The following is a 19358-nucleotide window of genomic DNA, read 5'->3' on the forward strand; positions in this document are numbered from 1 at the left end:
TGACTTGACTACTCTATTTAGAATCTCGTCGCCTCCTAGAGCTAAAGGTTCTCTATCCCATCCTAATATTAGACCAGGCGCGTCACTCCCATGTTGAGGTAATCGTGAGTCCCTCTGTGGACCCTGACGGCTAGAAGACGAACCACCACTGTTGAAATCTCTACGGCCTTGATAACTCTCTGTCTTGGCCCTCTTTGCTCTATCCTTCGCAGCCCTACTCTCACTAGTCCTCATCTCAATGCGTTGAGCACAATCTACTGCTGCGGAATAGGTAGTGAAATCTTGAGATGCCACAGCCCTAAATAATGGCTCTACTAACCCATCCACAAACCTCTGAATTTTCATCTCCTCAGTAGAAACGAGGTAGGGAGCATACCGAGACAACTGTGTGAACTTGATGTCATACTCCGGCATCGTCATGCTCGAAGTTTGTACCAAAGTCTCAAACTCTCTGGCTCTGGCATTATGTACACTGAGTGGTAGGAACCGATCCAAGAAGGCTGCACTAAACTCATTCCAAGTCAATGGCGCTGCATCCATCGGTCTGCCTCTACACAAGGAGCTATACCATTTCTACGCCACATCCTATAATCGCAAAGCAGCTAACTCAACTAACCGAACACTGGAGCATCCCAAGGCTTTACATATTTTCTCCATCTTATCCAAGAAAACCTGGGGTTTCTCTGATGCATCAGACCCTAAAAATGATGGAGGCTTAAGCTTTAGGAAATCGGGAAGAGAAATCTCTAAGTGACCCATGTCAACCTCACGATATTGGCGATCGGCCTGTCCTTGAGAGCTAGGAGATTCCTATATTGTAGGTCTCCCCTCTACTACCCTCTATATATCCTCCATACGGGTCGCCATCATCTCTACAACCTGATTGACTCCCTCTAAGCCTGCCACTAAATCCTCGATAGTAATACCCCCAGCTAGGTGTCTATCTACATCACCTGAGGACTGTCCCTCCTCTCGCCTACTCACAAGCGTATCCACCCTCACTAGCCCAGTGGCCCTGCCACGTCTACCTCGGCCTCTCCAGGCGAATGCCCGTGGCCTATCTGCCATATCAATAGGAGCATCTTGCTCCCCTATCCGTCTTGAGGAGGCTCGTGTCTTAGGCGACATTCTTACCTAGACAAGAGAAAACACCTGTTATTAAACACATATTATAATCATACTTAAGGCAAAAGGTAGTTTCTAAGATAGGGAATCTATGCGATCATTTGGTTGTAAAATGTGTCGCGATTCACACTTTACAACTAAAGTTCCCACATAAAGACCCGACTCTCCACTAGACCAACAAAAGGAAATTCTATGACCTAGACAAACCTAGTGCTTTGATACCAACTTTGTCATGACCCAAATTCTAGGCCATGACCGGCGCATGGGCCCAATGGACATAGTCCACTAAGCCCAAGCAAGCCTATCGAATTATTCTACTCATCATACCATCAAGTATTGTTAAGTCACAAATTGTAACTTTAAACCAAAATAGTAATATACATTGCCAACTCGTACTGGCATTACTCATTAAAAATATACATACATTGCCTACAACATGTATCTTAATAATTTATATCAAGTTTGTCTATACATCTCAAAAAGAAGACTCGATTTCCAGCGAAGGGACTCGGATGGATGTACAGCTACTGAATGCCGAGACACCTACCAAAAGATGGACACAAGTCTACAAGGATACCTCGTCCTAGTTACCGGCTGCCTCGTGATCTGAAAACATGAAATTGAAATGGTGAGTATAAACCCAGTGAGTGAACAAGAAAGGGAACAAGCAACAATAAAGGAAAATTTAAAATCATGATGCAGTAGTTTCAAAACAATGCAATTTGGTTCATTCCTAATAAAACCCCTTATCGAGCCCTTAAGTGATTAATCATTTGAAAATCATGAACCCATACATAGCGAATCATTTGAAGAATGAAAGCTTCAATATTGCACAAGCAAGTCAAATACAACAACGAATCTTCGCTGCAGCGAGAATGCCTTTCCGCTGCAGCGACGTTGGAATTTAGTTATTAACCGAACGAGGGTTTCTCAACTGGCCGAGGGTTTCTCACTAAACCTCCTCATTTTAAACTTAACTCTTTTAATCCTTAATGTTGGAAGTCCATGCTCCCATATGGTAGCAAAGAAGTGAAAGATAGGGCAGCAATTGGATATGATAAGAGACCAAAATAGAAAGTTTTTCGCTGCAGCAAAATTTTTACCCAAAAACAGAATGTTTCTCACTGTAGTGAGATTCAATCTCGCTGCAGCGAAATTGCAACCCAAAAAATAGTAAGTTTCTCGCTGTAGCGAGAATGCATTTTGCTGCAACGAGAAGCTACAGTGTCATTCTCGCTGCAGCGAAAATGCATCCTTGTTGCAGTGAGTTTTCGGCCAGTGTACCCCTCTAAATCCAAGAGTTTCTCGCTGCAACGAAATACAGGGCATCAATGCAAATTTTACCTTTCTCCCAAAGGAAAAACCACCCTGCCAAAAGGTCCAAACTAACATGAAAACACATAACAATTTCTCAAGGTTTAACATGTCAAGTTTCACATGCATTACAACCATAACCCATTATCCATCAATTTCCTATAACACACATATTTACATATATATATATATATATATATATATATATATATATACATATATACCCATCATCATCATCACACCATCCCATCATCATCATCACACCATCCCATCATCATCATCACCAGCTCATGCGCACTCTCTACTCGTACATGGCTGGGTCATCATCGGGTTATGCGCACTCCCAACTCGCACATAACCGAGTCATCCTCGGCTTCTGCATACTCCCTACTCGCACATAGCCGAGTCAATATAATTACACAACATTATACTCAAGCATATATGTAATCAACATAATGCAGCCACATAGAAATCCATAATAATCACATTTCATAACATAAATCTTTTCTCAAAAGCTTGTTCTCAAGGCATTCATTTTCATGAAAAATTGTATAAAATCATTCAAACACTTTCTCAAATCCATCATATTCCGAAAATCAGTTTTGAAGGTAGTCCATTCACCAATTGATTGTAGAACTTTTAATTGACTCAAACTCCCCTAATGATCCAATTGGAATGATGGTGCTTCCTTAAAAACCTAGGATCACATTAACATAAACAATAGATTAATTTACACACTATGAACTTTAAAAGCTATCTATTAGCTAGTTTTCAATTACCACTTTAGATGGCTATCTATGTTCACTATCTTAATCACTAAAAAGTAATGAACATACTAAACAATAAAACAGCTCATAAATCACAATTGCTAGCCATTTTCTGCAGCTAAAAATCAAACTTGGTGCATCATTCACCCTAGGGTTTTTTTGTAGTTGGATTCTCTTCCAATAGCTTCCAAATCAATGGAGTGATTCCCTCTTTCTCTCTCTAAAATGCCCAACTAGTGAGAGAAAGTATGAAAACAAGATATTTCAAGGTTTTTGAAGTGAGAAGATGAAATAGCACAAGGGTTTATGGAAGGGTGCACTAAAAGCATGAAAATTGGAGCTAGAGAGAGAAAGTTGTGGAAGTTTGAAAATCAAGCTTCCATGGAGTTTGAAGAAACGTGAGAGAGGAGAAGGGAAGAAGAAGACCAGCTACTGAAAAATTCAAGAAGCTGCTGGAAATTCAAGGTATTTATAGGCAATCTTATCCTTTCCTTTAAAATTACGAAAATGCCTCTCCACCAATTAACTTACTCTCCTCCAATCTTTTATGCAATCTTTTTGCTCTTTTAACACAGGGACAATATCCATAATGGTCTAAACATGCTCGGGTTCATAAAAACATAAAATTTTAACCCAAGGTGAAAAATGACCATTTTACCCCTGCTATGAAAATTGTTGAAACTTCTAGTTTTCTTCGTGTTTTCATCAACACACATCATTTATGTAGTCTTATACCCATTTAAGCCTTAAAATATCATAAAAGTTTCTTCTGGGAGCTTATTAGAGAAAATAACGAAACTACCGCTAGCTCATATTATTACATCTATACTTAGTTACAAGCTTATAGAAGTTGGGGTATCACAAGCTGGTTATGGAATAGAAGACTAAGACATGCTAGTATGCACACTATATCAAAACTCTTGAGAAAAGACCTAGTCATTAGGCTTCCAAAGATATCATTTGAAAATGACAAAGTATGTGATGCATGTCAATTTGGGAAAAAAGTTAGAAGTTTATTTAAATTTAAGAAAATCATATCAACTTTTAGGCCACTTGAACTATTGCATGTTGCTTGTTTGGACAAATTACTACTACTAGTCTTGGAGGCAAGTCATATGGCCTTGTTATTGTAGATGAGTACTCTAGATACATATGGGTATATTTTCTTGCTCACAAAGATGATGCATTGCCAACTTTTGTTAAACATTGTAAAAGAGTTCAAAATGAAAAGGTTTTACCCTTATTAGTGTTAGAAGTGACCATGGTGGTGAATTTGAAAATGATAATTTTAAAATATTTTACAATGAAAATGGTTTTGACCACAACTTTTCTGCTCCTAGAACTTCACAACAAAATGCAATTGTTGAAGGAAAAATAGGACTTAAAAAGAAATGGTAAAAGCAATGATTTGTGAAAATAATTTGCCCAAATATTTTTGGGCTGAAGTTGTGAACACTGCAGCTTATATTTTAAATAGAGTTTCCATTAGAGCTATGGTTTCTAAACCCCTTATGAGCTTTTCAAAGGAAGAAAACCAAATATTTCTCACTTAAGGAGTTTAGGATGCAAATGTTTTGTTTAAATAATGGAAAACTCACCATGGGAAAGTTTGATGCTAGAGTGATAAGGCTATTTCCTCGGGTTATGCATTGAACTCTAAAGTAAATAGAGTGTTTAACTAAAGAACTTTAGTTATAAAAGAGTCAATTCATATTGTATTTGATGAGACTTATGCTGCACAAAGAAAGATAGTTTTTTATGATGATGATGCATATGACAATAAGAAGAAAATGAAGAAGATGAGCTTGGACAACAAAGAAAAGGATGGAAAGAGCTTAAAGGAGAAAAATAAGGAACAATCACCACTTAGGGACTTGCAAAGAACTAAGAATAGCACAACGATCTTTCTAGAAGCTGGAGATTTGTAAGAAATCATCCTCAAAAGCAAATCATTGGTGATCCCTCGAAAAGTATTAAAACTAGAAGAGGATTAAGAGAAGCTTATGAATAAATTGCATTCATATCACAAGTGAAACCAAAGAACCTTGAGGAAGTTGAAAAGGAAGAGAGTTGGATGATTGCCATGTCAGAGGATCTTAGCCAATTTGAAAGGAACAAGGATTGGACCTGTAAAACCCGACCCTATAAACACATGTCATGACATACATGCACTGAGTAGCATGTTATTACGCTAGGAAAGCCCTTAAGAATAGACGAAACCCGATATTGTACCTAACGGTACACTTGAGTTGATTTAACTTCAAACTAGTTCAAATAGGAATCGTAGGATGAAATTTAATATTTTATAGTCCAGGAATAACTAAAAATGATTGTTCGGAGTTCGAGGGTTCATTTAGGGAAAAATTGAAAATTTTGATGTTTAGGGGCAAAATCGTCATTTTGCCACCTAAGATAATAATTTGTTCATGGAGTGAAATTTTTGACCAAGATTAACTATCTGGAGTATAATTTAATGATAGGAAGTGAAAATTTTCAATTTTGGCAATTTTCGAAACATGGGGCAAAACAGTAATTTTGTTGCCCTAGGGTAAAATCGTAATTTTCACCACCCAAAACTTGTCAAAATCATAGGATTTATTTATTTTTGGTATGAATAACTATGGTATTTTAAGTGGTGAAAAACTTGAAGTTTAAAGGACGAAATTTTAAAAACGGGCCAATGGAAAAGTGATACATGGAACTTTGTAATGATTTAATATTATTTTAAAGGAAAGTTAGCCCATTTAAACCCCACATCAGGTGATGGTCGGCCAAAAGGAGAGAAAAAGAGAGAAAATAGAGAGGAAAGGAAGAAAAGAGAAAAACCAAAGGAAAACTAGAAAATTCAAAGGGAAATTCGCGTTTTTCGTCTGTTTACGCGTCTAACGGTAAGATTTTTTGACTTTAACTTGATTTCTACCTTTCCTATGCCTTTTTTTTCATTTAGCATGCTTGAGGAGAGAGATCAAAAAGTGATGCCAAGGGCTGGCTGAATTTCAAGGAGAATGATTTTGAAATTTTTATGTTTTGATTCTTAGTTAAATTGGTAGTTTTAGTTAGTTAAATGTGTATAGAAATCAAATAGGGCAAGAAAGCATAAAATTCTCATAATACCCACCCTTGGCCGAATATTCAGTGATGTACAATGATGATGAACTGATTTTTATTCTAAGAGAAATGAAGAGAAAATGATGAAAAATGGTTAAATGTGATAGAAAAACAAAGTGGAAAATTAACCGAGTTAATATCCCATTTTTTACCGAATTTTCCAAGGAGGAAAGTGAGCTAATTTTGGTGATTTTAGAGGGTTGTTGGCTGATATTTAATGGTTAGAAATGTTGGAGAGAAAATGGGACAATTTAGAGCTAAAATGGAGTGCGTTAGCAATTTATCGGGTAAAGTGCCAAAAATAGGTTAATACTGCGTTTAAGCTGTTTTAGGCTATTGCATTACATACCATGCATTAGTATAGGATTTAAGTCAATTATATAGTGATTTAGCATCAATGTGGTGAATTGTGTAATTTTTACAATGTGTCTAGAAGGAGAGTCTTCCGGTAAAGGCAAGGAAGTTGTACCCGACGAACAGTAATCGGGGCACCTAGAAAGCATTTAATTTGTACAAACTATGAGTAAACCTATTATTATTGTAAATTATCTAAAGTTTATTTTTAAATGCTCTTTATGTATTTTATGAAACGAAAATGAGATTAAAATGGGACTTTTGATGTTTTAGAAATAAATGTGACAAATAAATATATTGTGTTGATTATCTGAAATAAGAAACTTTTGATAATGAAATTGAGTAATTGGAGGCTGCCAATTGTCTTGAAAAATATATTTTCCTATGAATGGCTTATGATATATGAGTATATGTGGCTATATTTTATAATTGCATTGGGAATTTATGTAAGCTGTCTTTTACTATGCAGGCTGGGTAAATAAATAAAAGCCACGTTATACTATCGAAATTTTATTAAAATTGGTGAGTTTAGTCACTGCATTGATGGGTTTTCGTGGACTGCCTATTAGAGGGGTACGGTAAACTCGGTTGCACAGTTACTCTTGTTGTAGAGGCGAAGAGGGTAACTCTCGAGGTAGTGTTAGAGCTCACTTCACGTTGAACCCCCATGTGAATGTGTAACTCGGCCAACGCCAAGGAACTACTTGTTTTCAAAACTAACATGTGTTTAACATGTAAATACCTTAACAATCTTGGCGGACTCGGTTAGATGCCTCAGCCAAGGTATTCCCGAGGACTAGTTTTTGGCTTGAGCCTTGTTTCTAATAAAAGTCATAAGCCTTAACAACTGTTTTGGTAAATTACAAATATTTTATGGTTTAAGAAATAAATTGAAAACCTTATGAAATGGTTTGTGATTTATTGTTTAAACTTACCTCCATTTTACTCGCCTTTATATATTTATAATAATGTCTGTTTACTCATTGGGATTGCAAAATCTCACCCACCTCCTTTCCAAATATTTCAGGCCTGTGGTAGCTTGTAGATACCTGATTTTGTCAAGGATTCTAGTTGACCCCTCTATCTCACAAACAGTAGATTACTATCACCAACACTTGGTGTATTTATGGGCCACTTGTCATTGTAATTATTATTGTACATTATAACTTTGTAAATTATTGTATGTATGAATTTATTTTACTTTCACGTTACAAAAGATTACTTACACGTGTTTCTATAAATATTATTTTATATAAAAATGTTATATTTTAATCAATATTTTGAATAGTAATATTTATCTATAAATCCTTTTAAAAAAATAAAATAAAATAAAATATTTTTTATCTTTTGATTTACTTGTGTCGGAAATGATTGGTAATTGTTTAAAACGGAATGTTTAACAACGATTGCTCACAGGAAAGGCAAGAAACTGATACGTAAGCCTTGCGGGGTTCCGATTGGCATTCCAAGTAATGAGTGTCAATCGGGACGTCGCGGCGGTTGTCATGAGCCCGAGGGAGGTTCCGAGTCATGACAGGACCTTAGTTCCAAGGCCAACCAACCATCCAACTGTTGGTACAAAATGGGTATTTAAAAACAAGATGGATGAATTAGGAAATATGGTAAAGAACAAAGGAAGGTTAGTTGCTCAAGGCTACTATCAAGAAAAAGGTATTGATTATGATGAAACCTTTGCTCCAGTAGATAGGTTAAAAGCAATTAGACTTTTAATTGCTTATGCATGCTTTATGAATTTTAAATTATTTCAAATGGATGTGAAGAGTACATTCCTTAATGATTTTATACAAGAAGAAGTATATGTTGAACAACCCCCTAATTTTGAGGTCTTCGATAAAATTGATCATTTGTATAAATTGCATAATTCTTATTGGTTTGAAATAAGCTCCTAAAGCTTGCTATGAAAGACTTTTAAAATTTTTTATTGAAAAAGGATATTTTAGGGGGAATGTAGACAATACACTTTCCATTAAGAAAAATGAATTGGTTTGATTGTAGTTCAAATATAAGTTGATGATATAGTGTTTGGTGTTACTAATGAAAGGTTATGTGAGAATTTTGCTATGTAAATGTAGAGAGAATTTGAAATGAGTATGATGGGAGTTAAAATTTTTCCTTGGTCTACAAATCAAGCAATGTAGGGGTGGAATATTCATCAACCAAGAGACATATACCAAAGAAATGCTGAAGAAATTTAGTGGGTTGAATATGAAATCAATTGGAACTCTTATGAGTCCTTCCAAAAAGCTTGACAAAGATGATAAAGGAAAAAATGTGGACCAAAAACTCTATAAAGGTATGATTGGCTCACTTATTTATTTAACTGCAAGTAAGCCTGATATTTTATTTAGTGTTTGCCTATGTGCAAGATTCCAATCATGTACCAAGGAATCACATTTAATTACAATGAAGAGGATTTTTAGATATCTCTTTGATACTCAAGGTTTAGGCTTATGGTATCACAAAGGTTCATCTTTTAATCTTCTTGGCTATTCTAATGCTGATTTTGCTAGTAGCAAAACTAATTGGAAAAGTACTAGTGGTACTTGTCAATTCCTTGGAAACATGCTTCTGTATTGGCCTTAGTCTTGCAAGAAACAAAATTTTGTTGTTCTATCAGCTGCTAAAGCTGAATATATCTCACTAGGTAGTTGTTGTGCACAAATACTATAGATTAGGCAACAACTAAATGATTTTGGAATGGTTGTGCATAAAATTCCTATATACTTGTGACAACATGAATGCTATAAATGTCTCCAAAAATCATGTTCAACATTCAAGAACTAAGCACATAGAAATTAGACACCATTTTATTAGAGATCATGTGCTTAAGGGAGATATTAAAATAGATTTTATGGACACCTTGCATCAATTGGTTGATATTTTCACAAAACCACTGAATGAAGATTAATTTGGTAGAATTAGAAGAGAATTAGGGATGCTAGATGTTAATGAAGTTTGACTAAGTTAAATTGAACACGTTTTTAATGATATATAGCATGATGATTGTATTTATTTCTTGGTGTAATTGATTAGAAAATGTTTTGATTAGTTAAAAGGACCTTAGAAAGAAGATAAGACTCACATTAATTAGTTAAGGACCTCTTTAATTAATTAAAACAATTTTGACTTAAGGTAGTTACCCTAAGTCAATAAGGTATTTATCAATTAAAAGCTCTCATAACCAATTAATGCATGTCTGGTAGTTAAAAGTATTCCAAGTCAGAAAAACAGTAATCGATTAATACATACTTTAATTGAGTAGAGCACCCTAGTTAATAGGAAAACTGACAGGTGGGAAAATTTCAACCAAAAAAAATGAGCGAGAGGTAAGGAAACCTCCCACTTAAAACGTGGGGTAACCAATTATTAACCCTCCACTGAAAAACTCTTCAGTTACTTAGAAAACCCATCCCCAGAAAAACAAAATCCCCAAAGTTTTAATATTTCCTCAGCTCTCTGAAACCTGACAAACCCTAAATTCAATCCATCAAAAAAATCATGGCTAGAACTTCTTTTACACACTACGTTTCTGACAAAAGAAAAGAGAAAAGAATGGTTGATGATTCCCTTCCTCTTTCATCGAAGAAAAAGAGAAAAATCACTCAAGGTTCTCCAGTCGAGAAAAAGGGGGAAAGTTAGAAGAAAACGTTAGGGAAAATAAAAAATGATTGTTACAGCAGAAGCTTCCATCGAAAAAGGTAACACCTCAACCTCTCAGTTTAAAAGCAAAGTACAAGCTAATAGGTTTAAAAAGATTGAAAATGAAACTATCTCATGTGGAAAATCTTTTAATTGGTCAAGTTTTGATGAAGTGCCTGCTGTTAAGAGTGATTTGAGGAAATATTTTGATGAACTAAAACTAAAAGATTTGAGTACCTTTGGAGATAAGGCACATAGTCCCACACTAGTTAAGGAATTCTATTCTAGTATTGTCTTGAATAAGAATGAATTGGTCAATCAAAAGGAGTTTATAAAAGATGGTCTGAATGTTTTTCTATATGGAAGAGAATTTCAAATCACTACTAACGATTTAGGAAAGTTTTTGGAAACAAAGTTTGAGATTGGTGAATTTAAGGTTCCAGAAAAATATGATCCTAGCCCTATTTGGGAGATTGTGACTAGTAGAAAGGAGAAATTCCCATCTAGGAGTTATGCTAGTGACATAAAATATGCTCAACTAAGAATATTTCATTACTTCATTGCTTCCATACTTCATGGAATAAGTAGCAATTTTAGTTATGTAAGTGCTCAAGATCTCTGGCTGATGGAGTCAACTTTTAATGAGATCCCACTAAATGTAGCTAGGTTTACGATTAAACGAATCAGAGGGACATATCTGGGAGACAAAGCAAATCTACCATATTGCAACATCATCTTTTCCCTTGTCAAGAAAAAGGGAATTTGGAGTATCAAGTTTCAAGTAGATTTAATGAAAAGCAAAGATCAAGGAATCTTCTTAGTTAGTCCATTGAAAATGGGATAAAAGTTGGAAAGGAAAAAATGTATTAAGTCCATAAAAAGCACACTAGTTCATTTAGACATAGAAACACCCTTTACACCTTACTCAAGAGTTAGTCAAGCTCTCTTTCAAAGTGAAATGGTGTTCAATTTCTTAATGAGAATTGATGGAGAGTTGACTGAACAAGCTGAGAAGATGGTGAAAATTGAGGAAAGACTACAACACCTTGAAGACTTTATTCTCAAAGAAAAGGCAACTAAACCTCTTGCTCTAGAAAACCAAGTTACAGCTACAAATGTGTCACGTGAAAGAACTACCACAAAGCAGTTTGATTTACATGCATCTGATTATGAAGATGAGATTGTGAAAGAAAGAGCTAAGAATGAAAACTAAGAGCAAAATGTTGAAGTAACTCTCAAAGAAAAACCAGTTGAAGGAATTGAGAAAGAAAAGAAAAGTGAAAAAATGGGAAAAGAGAATGATCCAAAAATAGAAATGGAAAAAGAAACGAAGGTGAGGCAAAAAACTTGAATGAATGGAACTTAGCTACTACAAGAGCATATGAGAATCCTCTTGAAGAATCTAAAGGTATCTTGCTTTTAGATTTTATTATTGAGATCCTCAGGGAAGCTGCAACTGATCAAGCTAAACAAAAAAAGAAAATGGAAAAGAAAGCTCAATTAGCACAAAAAGAGAAAGAGACAACTACCACCCAGCAAGGTCAAGATAAGGGGAATGTAGTAGTCATTGGATCAATATCTAAGAAAACTTATAGAAAAGGAAGAAAAACAATGGCCATAAAGACCAAAGCCTTCAAAAGAAGGAAATCTACCAAGATAGCTGAGTCCACTGCCAAGCCAACTCTCAAATCTACATCCCTTGAACTTATATCTTTTGAATCCTCTAACTCATCCAAACCTGAATCCCTTTATTTCCTCCATGTTGCCCCTCTAGATGTTCACCTAGGAGCTAATGAATCATCAATGAATGAGTCTTCATCACTTTGATTTGTTGAACTACAGACTTAAGCCCCTCTTTTGATTAATGACAAAAAAGGGAGAAAATAGAAGGATAGAAGGATAGGGTGAACAATGTTTATGTTATGTGATGTGAACAATATTTATGTGTTTGTGTTTTGTGCTGTGTTTTTATACTGAACTACTTGTTATGTGTATGTTGGATGATTGTATATATATATATATACAAATATATATTTATATATTTATATATTCTCATGTTGAAAGCTTATATCTATACATAGATTTACTTTAGAGGGAGCAATCTGTAAATCTGCATATAAAAGTGTATTGTTTTAAAGACATTGCACTCTTATTTTAGGAGTATTTTGTCATTATCAAAAAAAAAGAAGAGAATGTTGACTCCATATATTTTTTATGATAACAAAACATTCTTTATTCATTAATGTCTAACTTCACTATTTAAGTGTGCATAATATAGTTAATTCCCCTAACAAATTTGTTAATTAAGGGCAAGTCAAGATGCTTGCTAAATTTGAAGATGAGTTAATCAATTAAAGAAAGAAAGAAGAAAGTGATTAGTAAAGACAAAACATTAATAACTTATTAACAATGAGCCTTAATTAGTGAAGGCGCAATAGGGAGCTAGACAAAAACATGACATAAAATCCTTAATCGGTTAGCACTAGGGTTAATAGATTAAGAAGGTGCTGGAGGCTGAAAACAGAGTCATGCTAATCGGTTAAGGAGTTTGGTTAGTTGGTTAGAGCAGAAGGAGTTTGATTAAAGCTAATTTTAATCAGTTAAGGTTGAAGAAAGTGAAGCCTCATCAAGTTAAAGGAAGAGCTAACCAATTAAAGGAATTCTGTTGTGTAGAGAAAAATAAAGATAGAAAGTTTCTAATCGGTTAGAGATTCCTCAACCAGTTAACACAGTGAACAGAGTTGCCAAACAGTACAAGGTATAAAAGGTGTAATCAGTTAGAGCCTACCCATAACCAAGTAGCGAAACTTTGTCTACCTATTTGAATTTAAACATCAGGTGACAAAATAACGACTAGAATGGCATCAGAGTTGTTTCTAATGGCTAGAATTTGTCATAAACAACAAAATTTGACTCCCCAAGTATAAAAGGAAGAGAAAAAGATTGAAGTACCAAGAGCTATTTTGAGCAAAAAGCTAAAAAACCTTCACCAAAAACACTTGTTTTTCATTCCTATTCTTGAAAAAGTGTTTGAGCTTGATTAGAATCTTTCTAGATCTATAAAGGTAATCAGTTGTACTTCTTTTTCTTTTTCTTTTTTAAAGAAATTACAGTATAGGAAGCACTCTAAAGTCTATTGTAAGGGATTAAAGCTTAGGTTAGAAGCTCACTTTGTAAAAGTTTGGTGGAAGCTGTTATTTCCATTGGTATAGTGAAGTTGGGTTGAAAATCCTTGATTAGGAGATCAAGGTAATGGATTTAGGTCAAGGAGACCAAACCACTATAAACACTTATGCATTGTCCATTTTTCTCTACCCTTCCTTACTTTGTGTCTTTTAACTATAACAAGCTATAAATCTTCTCTTTTAACTATAACAAGCTTTAAATCTTCCTTTTCTCTAATTGATTAGGGGCTCTACAAGTTGAAAATGGCTAACCCTAAAATTTTTAGTGTTATTCACCCCCCTCTAGCACACTAACGGAACCAACATGTCAAATAAACATAATTTTTTAAAAAAATTAAATATTTAAATTTTTATTCTTGAGTTTAAATTATTTTACGGCTTACAAATTTTAATTTACGAATGAATAATAGTGAAGATAAAAAGAATTAAAGTGAAAATTAGTAGTTGAAAAACTTTGACGTAAAAAAGTAAAAATTAATGTAAAAAAATTAAAGGTGCAAAAAAAAATTCAAAATATTGACGTAAATGTATAAGATTTAATGTAACAAGTCAATTATGTCAAATAAACATAATTTTCATGAAACTTAAATATTTAAATTTTTATTATCGAGTTTAAAGTGTATTAGGACTTACAAATTTTAATCTATGCATGAATAATAGTAACGATATAAAAAATTATGTTGAAAATTAGTAGTAGAAAAGCCTTAATGTAAAATAGTAAGAATTAACGTAAAAAATTATGAAGGTGGAATAAGCATTGTCAAAAGATTGACATAAATGTTTGAGATTTAATTTAACAAGTCAGTTATGTCAAATAAACATAATTTTTGGAGAAATTAAACATTCTAATTTTTATTGTCAAGTTTAAAGTATTTTATGGTTTACAAGTTTTAATATATGAATAAATAATAGTAAGGATAAAAATAATTATTGTAAAAGTTAGTAGTTGAAAAACTTTGACGTAAAACAGTAAGAATTAACGTAAAAAATTATAAAAGTGAAACAAGTATTGTTAAAATATTGACATAAATATATAAGATTTAATATAACAAGTCATAATAATAATTTTAATTGAATTAAATTAGTTATTTATAATGATAGTATTAAAAATAATAATATTCTTGTATTTTAAAGTAAAAGATAGAATAAAAATACAAATTAAATAACATTTAAAATAAAATCCATTAGTGTATAAATTATCTATATTGTTAATATAATATGAATAAGTTTAGAAATTATTTATGTTATTTACCTATTAACCTATTAAACTGGTTTTTATTATTTTTTAAAAAATTATTTTAATTAGCCTTATAGTAAGGTTAACCTTACTGTAGAATTCACCTTGACTAACCAACAACAACAAGTCAATCTGATTAATATGACAAAATTGCCGTTTCGTTAGAAGTTTGGATATCAACAAATCACATTTCGGAACAGCCTATCCATGGTCATGACCACCTTGTATTTAATTCAAAAAAGGCTTTTTTTTAACATTAACTCTATTTCAAATGAAATATTTATTCTTTTTGTCAATTTTTGACAATCAAATTTAGAATCATCTTCATGTCTCTTTTGTTAATATTTTTAACTTATTTTTTTATGTCTCATATTAATTTTTTATATTGAAATCTATAATCAATAATTTTATAATATTTTTTAAAAATTAAATAAATTGAAATAAATATTTTATTATTTATATCAAAATAAAAAGTTAATTAAAATATCTTTATATCAAATCAAAATTTGAAAAAAAAAATACTACCTATAAAATCTATTTTCCTTGAACAGGTCTATTATAAGGTAGGCATTCATTTTTGGCTTAGCAGCATGGCCGCTCTTCCTCCAAACCCGGTGCCGCTGGCCTACCAAGGCGGCACACCAGCAGTACCAGTTTGGCTAAACAAAGGAGATAACGCGTGGCAGATGATATCCGCCACGCTTGTTGGCCTCCAGAGCGTGCCCGGCTTGGTCATCCTCTACGGTAGCGTTGTCAAAAAAAAGTGGGCAGTGAATTCAGCTTTCATGGCCCTTTATGCTTTTGCTGCCGTAGTTATATGCTGGGTCATTTGGGCGTACAACATGTCCTTTGGGCATAAGCTTTTGCCCTTTTGGGGTAAAGCAGGGCCTGCCTTGGGCCAAAAGTTTCTAGTAAATCAAGCACTACTCCCTGAGACAACACAATTCCATCATGATGGTACGCTGGAGACGGCTATGGTGACACCGTCTTATCCTATGGCGTCTATGGTTTGGTTTCAGTGCGTGTTCGCGGCGATCACGGTGATTATACTAGCTGGGTCAGTGCTGGGGAGGATCAATATAAAAGCCTGGATGGCTTTTGTACCGCTTTGGCTCACTTTCTGTTATACTGTCGGTGCTTTTAGCTTGTGGGGTGGAGGTTTCCTGTTTCACTGGGGCGTTATTGACTACTCTGGTGGTTATGTTATTCATCTTTCTTCAGGGATTGCTGGTTTTACTGCCGCCTTTTGGGTTAGTCTCCAATCTCATGAACCTTAATTCTGATCTGACATTGACCAAGAAATAGGAAGTCTATTATTGAGTAAGGAATAGTGTTGAACTGGAAGAACATAACTTTCAGTCAACCCTAACGTTTCACTCCAACTTTTTTACTCTTCGAAGTACACTTCATTCCCAAAAAGGTTACATTTGGAATTATAAGGCATTATATTCACTTAAAGGTTTTATAAGAAAAGACAAAAAATTGATGTTCTCCCCTTTGGTGGTTTTGGTTTAAAATGAAAATTTTGATTTTATTATGGTTTCTAGGGAATTAGGCTTCTTTAATTATTTTTTTGTCTATTATGTTTTACTATATTTACCATTACCATTTACATGTGTAAAATTGCACTTAATAACCGTTGAATTCATTTTATTGATGACAATTATTAAAACCATATGTGGATGAAAAGTAATATTAGCGTTCATTAATTCCAACTTGGAATCATTCTGAGGATCTGGTAGTGCCTGTGTGATGCAGGTGGGGCCAAGATCCAAAAAGGACAGGGAGAGATTTCCTCCAAACAATGTGCTACTGATGTTGGCAGGGGCAGGATTGCTGTGGATGGGATGGGCAGGTTTCAACGGTGGAGATCCTTACGCTGCCAACGTTGACTCTTCCATGGCCGTTCTAAACACTAACATTTGTGCAGCTACTAGCTTTCTTATTTGGACTTGGCTTGATGTTATTTTCTTCAAGAAACCTTCCGTCATTGGTGCCGTCCAGGGCATGATTACAGGCCTTGTTTGCATCACTCCTGGAGCAGGTATTAACGAGGCTTCAATTTTTTCTCTTGGTGTTGGTGGGTTTACGTGTTCTTTAAATGTACTCTTATTAAATTGAATTCTCTCTCTCTCTCTCTCTCTCTCTTCCTTTTCTTTTTTTTTTCCCCCTAAAAAACATATAGGTCTCGTGCAAGGATGGGCTGCGATAGTGATGGGAATTCTATCAGGCAGCGTCCCATGGTTCACCATGATGATCGTACACAAGAGATGGACACTGCTTCAGCAAATTGATGACACACTAGGAGTGTTTCATACTCATGCAGTTGCGGGACTTCTTGGCGGAGTCCTGACCGGTCTCTTTGCTGAACCTCAGCTCTGTGCAATGTTTTTACCCGTTGCAGACTCAAGGGGAGGCGTCTATGGAGGCTCCGGGGGGATGCAGATCCTTAAGCAATTAGCAGGCGGCGCTTTCATAATCGGATGGAACCTTGTCCTCACATCAATTATTTGTGTAGCTATCAACCTAGTAATCCCGTTGCGTATGTCGGAAGAACAGTTATCAATTGGAGATGACGCGGTGCATGGCGAAGAGGCGTACGCTCTATGGGGTGACGGAGAGAAGTACGATTCAACCAAGCATGGGATGTACTCAGATGATACCTTGCACAGTAAGGCTTTCACTGGGGCTACTCAGGTGGTTTGATTAAAATTTACAAGGTCAAACATCAGGCGGATAAATGTGAAAAATTGATGGACAATACAAACATTCAACTTCATATGTAATCAGGCGCTGGTTAAGTTCTTCACCGAAAAGGGCAGAAGCTAGGTTTCATTAGCCTGTGCTTCTACGTGCAAAACACTTTGTACATATCATCCAGTCTTCTACATAACCGTGGTGTTGTTTTTAGCTTTATTTGCCAATAAGATGTTAGATGCAATACATCGAGCATGTTCGACAAAACATGGTCACACTTTTGTTTTAGTAGTTTTTGTTACATAAGCATTGCACTTTGGTCATTTAATATGAGAACGTTATCATTATAATAATAGAAATAATAAATTTGTGAATCAAGATTCCATTAATATTTAATTAGTTAACATTTTAAGTTTAAAAATATGGAATATTTGAAAGAAAAGAAGGATGTATTTTCAAGAAAATCTCTAAAATGAAACCAATTTCACGCCTAAAATAAAGTTTCTTTTATAGAAAGGAATGCACAGTAATCAAATTTTAGTAAGTAACTTTTAATATCATAAAAATTAAAAAGAGAAAACACATAAATTTTTCACATATATATTTTCAACCTCCAATAATTTGTATGTTTAGAAAATGATATAAAAACAATGTAATATAATCAATTTAAACTTTATTAATAAAATCTGATATCATAAATGTCACAATCCATTTCTGGAGGCCTGTGATCGATACTAGGTCCTACTTGTTTATAATCCGTTAGGTCCTAGTAAGTCTCATTTCTATTAACTGTTCATTAATGATTCATACGTGGACTTGTTATCCACCATAACTGTGAAACCCCCAATTTTTATAGGAAGATAGTAGGTTAAATCCTTAGATGAGCTTAACATCTATTATGCATGATTTTGTTTATTGAATATAGCCACCTTGGTTGGTTGTCACTATTGAAGTTAAAATTTTTTCTAAATTTAGAAGGGGTCAAGATATATGATTTTTATAAACAATCTAATGGAAATACAAAATGGCGGTAATGGTTCCTTTGGTATTGATATAACCTGCAATGATTTTTTTATAATTTTTTAACTATGTTTGTTATGATAAATGAGAACTTAAAATCTAATTTCAATTGAACTTTTTTAATTTTGTTCTTGTAACCCAAATTTATATTTTGATTCTTTTGAAATTTTATTTTTTTGATACTTTTTGTTGAATCCAAATGGGGGGTTGTTTGTGATAATTCTATTTTATAAAATTATTTTATTCCAATTTTGTTATTAAATATTAGCTAAGTCCTCAATTTTCAATTATAATTTATTTATTTTTAGTTGTTTTTATAATTTATTTATTTTTAAGTGAGTTATTTTAATTTTATGTTATTATTTTTAATTTGATTATTATTTATTAGTTTTTATATTTTTTGTAGGAACTACAAGAAATTGGACTTAATTTTGAAAAGTGAGATGTTGAAAGACCCGAAAGTGTGCTTGCATATGCTTCAGTTTTTTGGCCATAACTCGAGTTACAAAACTCCAAGTTATGCGATTCTTAGACCATTGGAAAGTTAAGAGATAAAGCTACAGCTTTCATTAATATCACTTTATCTAGTTCTACATCAAAGATAAAGAAAATCGTGTTAGAAAATAGCTAGATGTACTATGCCGAGAATGAAAATTTGTAAAGATTGACAATTGATTTATGGGCCTCTCGTTACACTTTGAAGCCCAATGAAACCCTAGGTCAACTTAAGGAACTTTAGATTAAGTTTATTAGTATAAATAGGATATGTTTAACAACATTAGGGAGAGAAGTTTTGGGAGATTCAAGAAGTTAGGAGTTGAGGTTGAAACTTGGAGATCAATGCAGCAAATTTTGTTTTGTTTTCTTCCTTGGCTTTTATTTTTCTTGTTT

The 19358-nt window shown here is 33.9% G+C and overlaps 1 protein-coding gene across 1 annotated transcript; it reads left to right on the top strand.

The window, feature by feature from the left end:
• Positions 1-15297: 15297 nt before the first annotated feature.
• Positions 15298-17735, top strand: LOC18612875 (ammonium transporter 3 member 1-like). The gene is made up of 3 exons (XM_007049851.3): positions 15298-16000; positions 16509-16794; positions 16936-17735. Exons 1-3 carry the CDS (start codon positions 15341-15343, stop codon positions 17454-17456), a joined length of 1467 nt encoding a protein of 488 aa, XP_007049913.3. The 5' UTR covers positions 15298-15340; the 3' UTR covers positions 17457-17735.
• Positions 17736-19358: the final 1623 nt, after the last annotated feature.

Source organism: Theobroma cacao, chromosome 1 (genome assembly GCF_053813885.1).
Source record: "Theobroma cacao isolate CCN51 chromosome 1, ASM5381388v1, whole genome shotgun sequence".
Taxonomy (NCBI): Eukaryota; Viridiplantae; Streptophyta; class Magnoliopsida; order Malvales; family Malvaceae; genus Theobroma; species Theobroma cacao.

What these genes read in the sequence shown, in the direction of transcription:
- LOC18612875 (XM_007049851.3), top strand. Translation starts at nt 15,341, where the DNA reads ATGGCCGCTCTTCCTCCAAACCCGGTGCCGCTGGCCTACCAAGGCGGC. An exon ending in GTTTTACTGCCGCCTTTTGG is followed by an intron (nt 16,001 to 16,508) that starts GTTAGTCTCCAA and finishes TGTGTGATGCAG; the next exon opens with GTGGGGCCAAGATCCAAAAA. An exon ending in TTGCATCACTCCTGGAGCAG is followed by an intron (nt 16,795 to 16,935) that starts GTATTAACGAGG and finishes AAAAACATATAG; the next exon opens with GTCTCGTGCAAGGATGGGCT.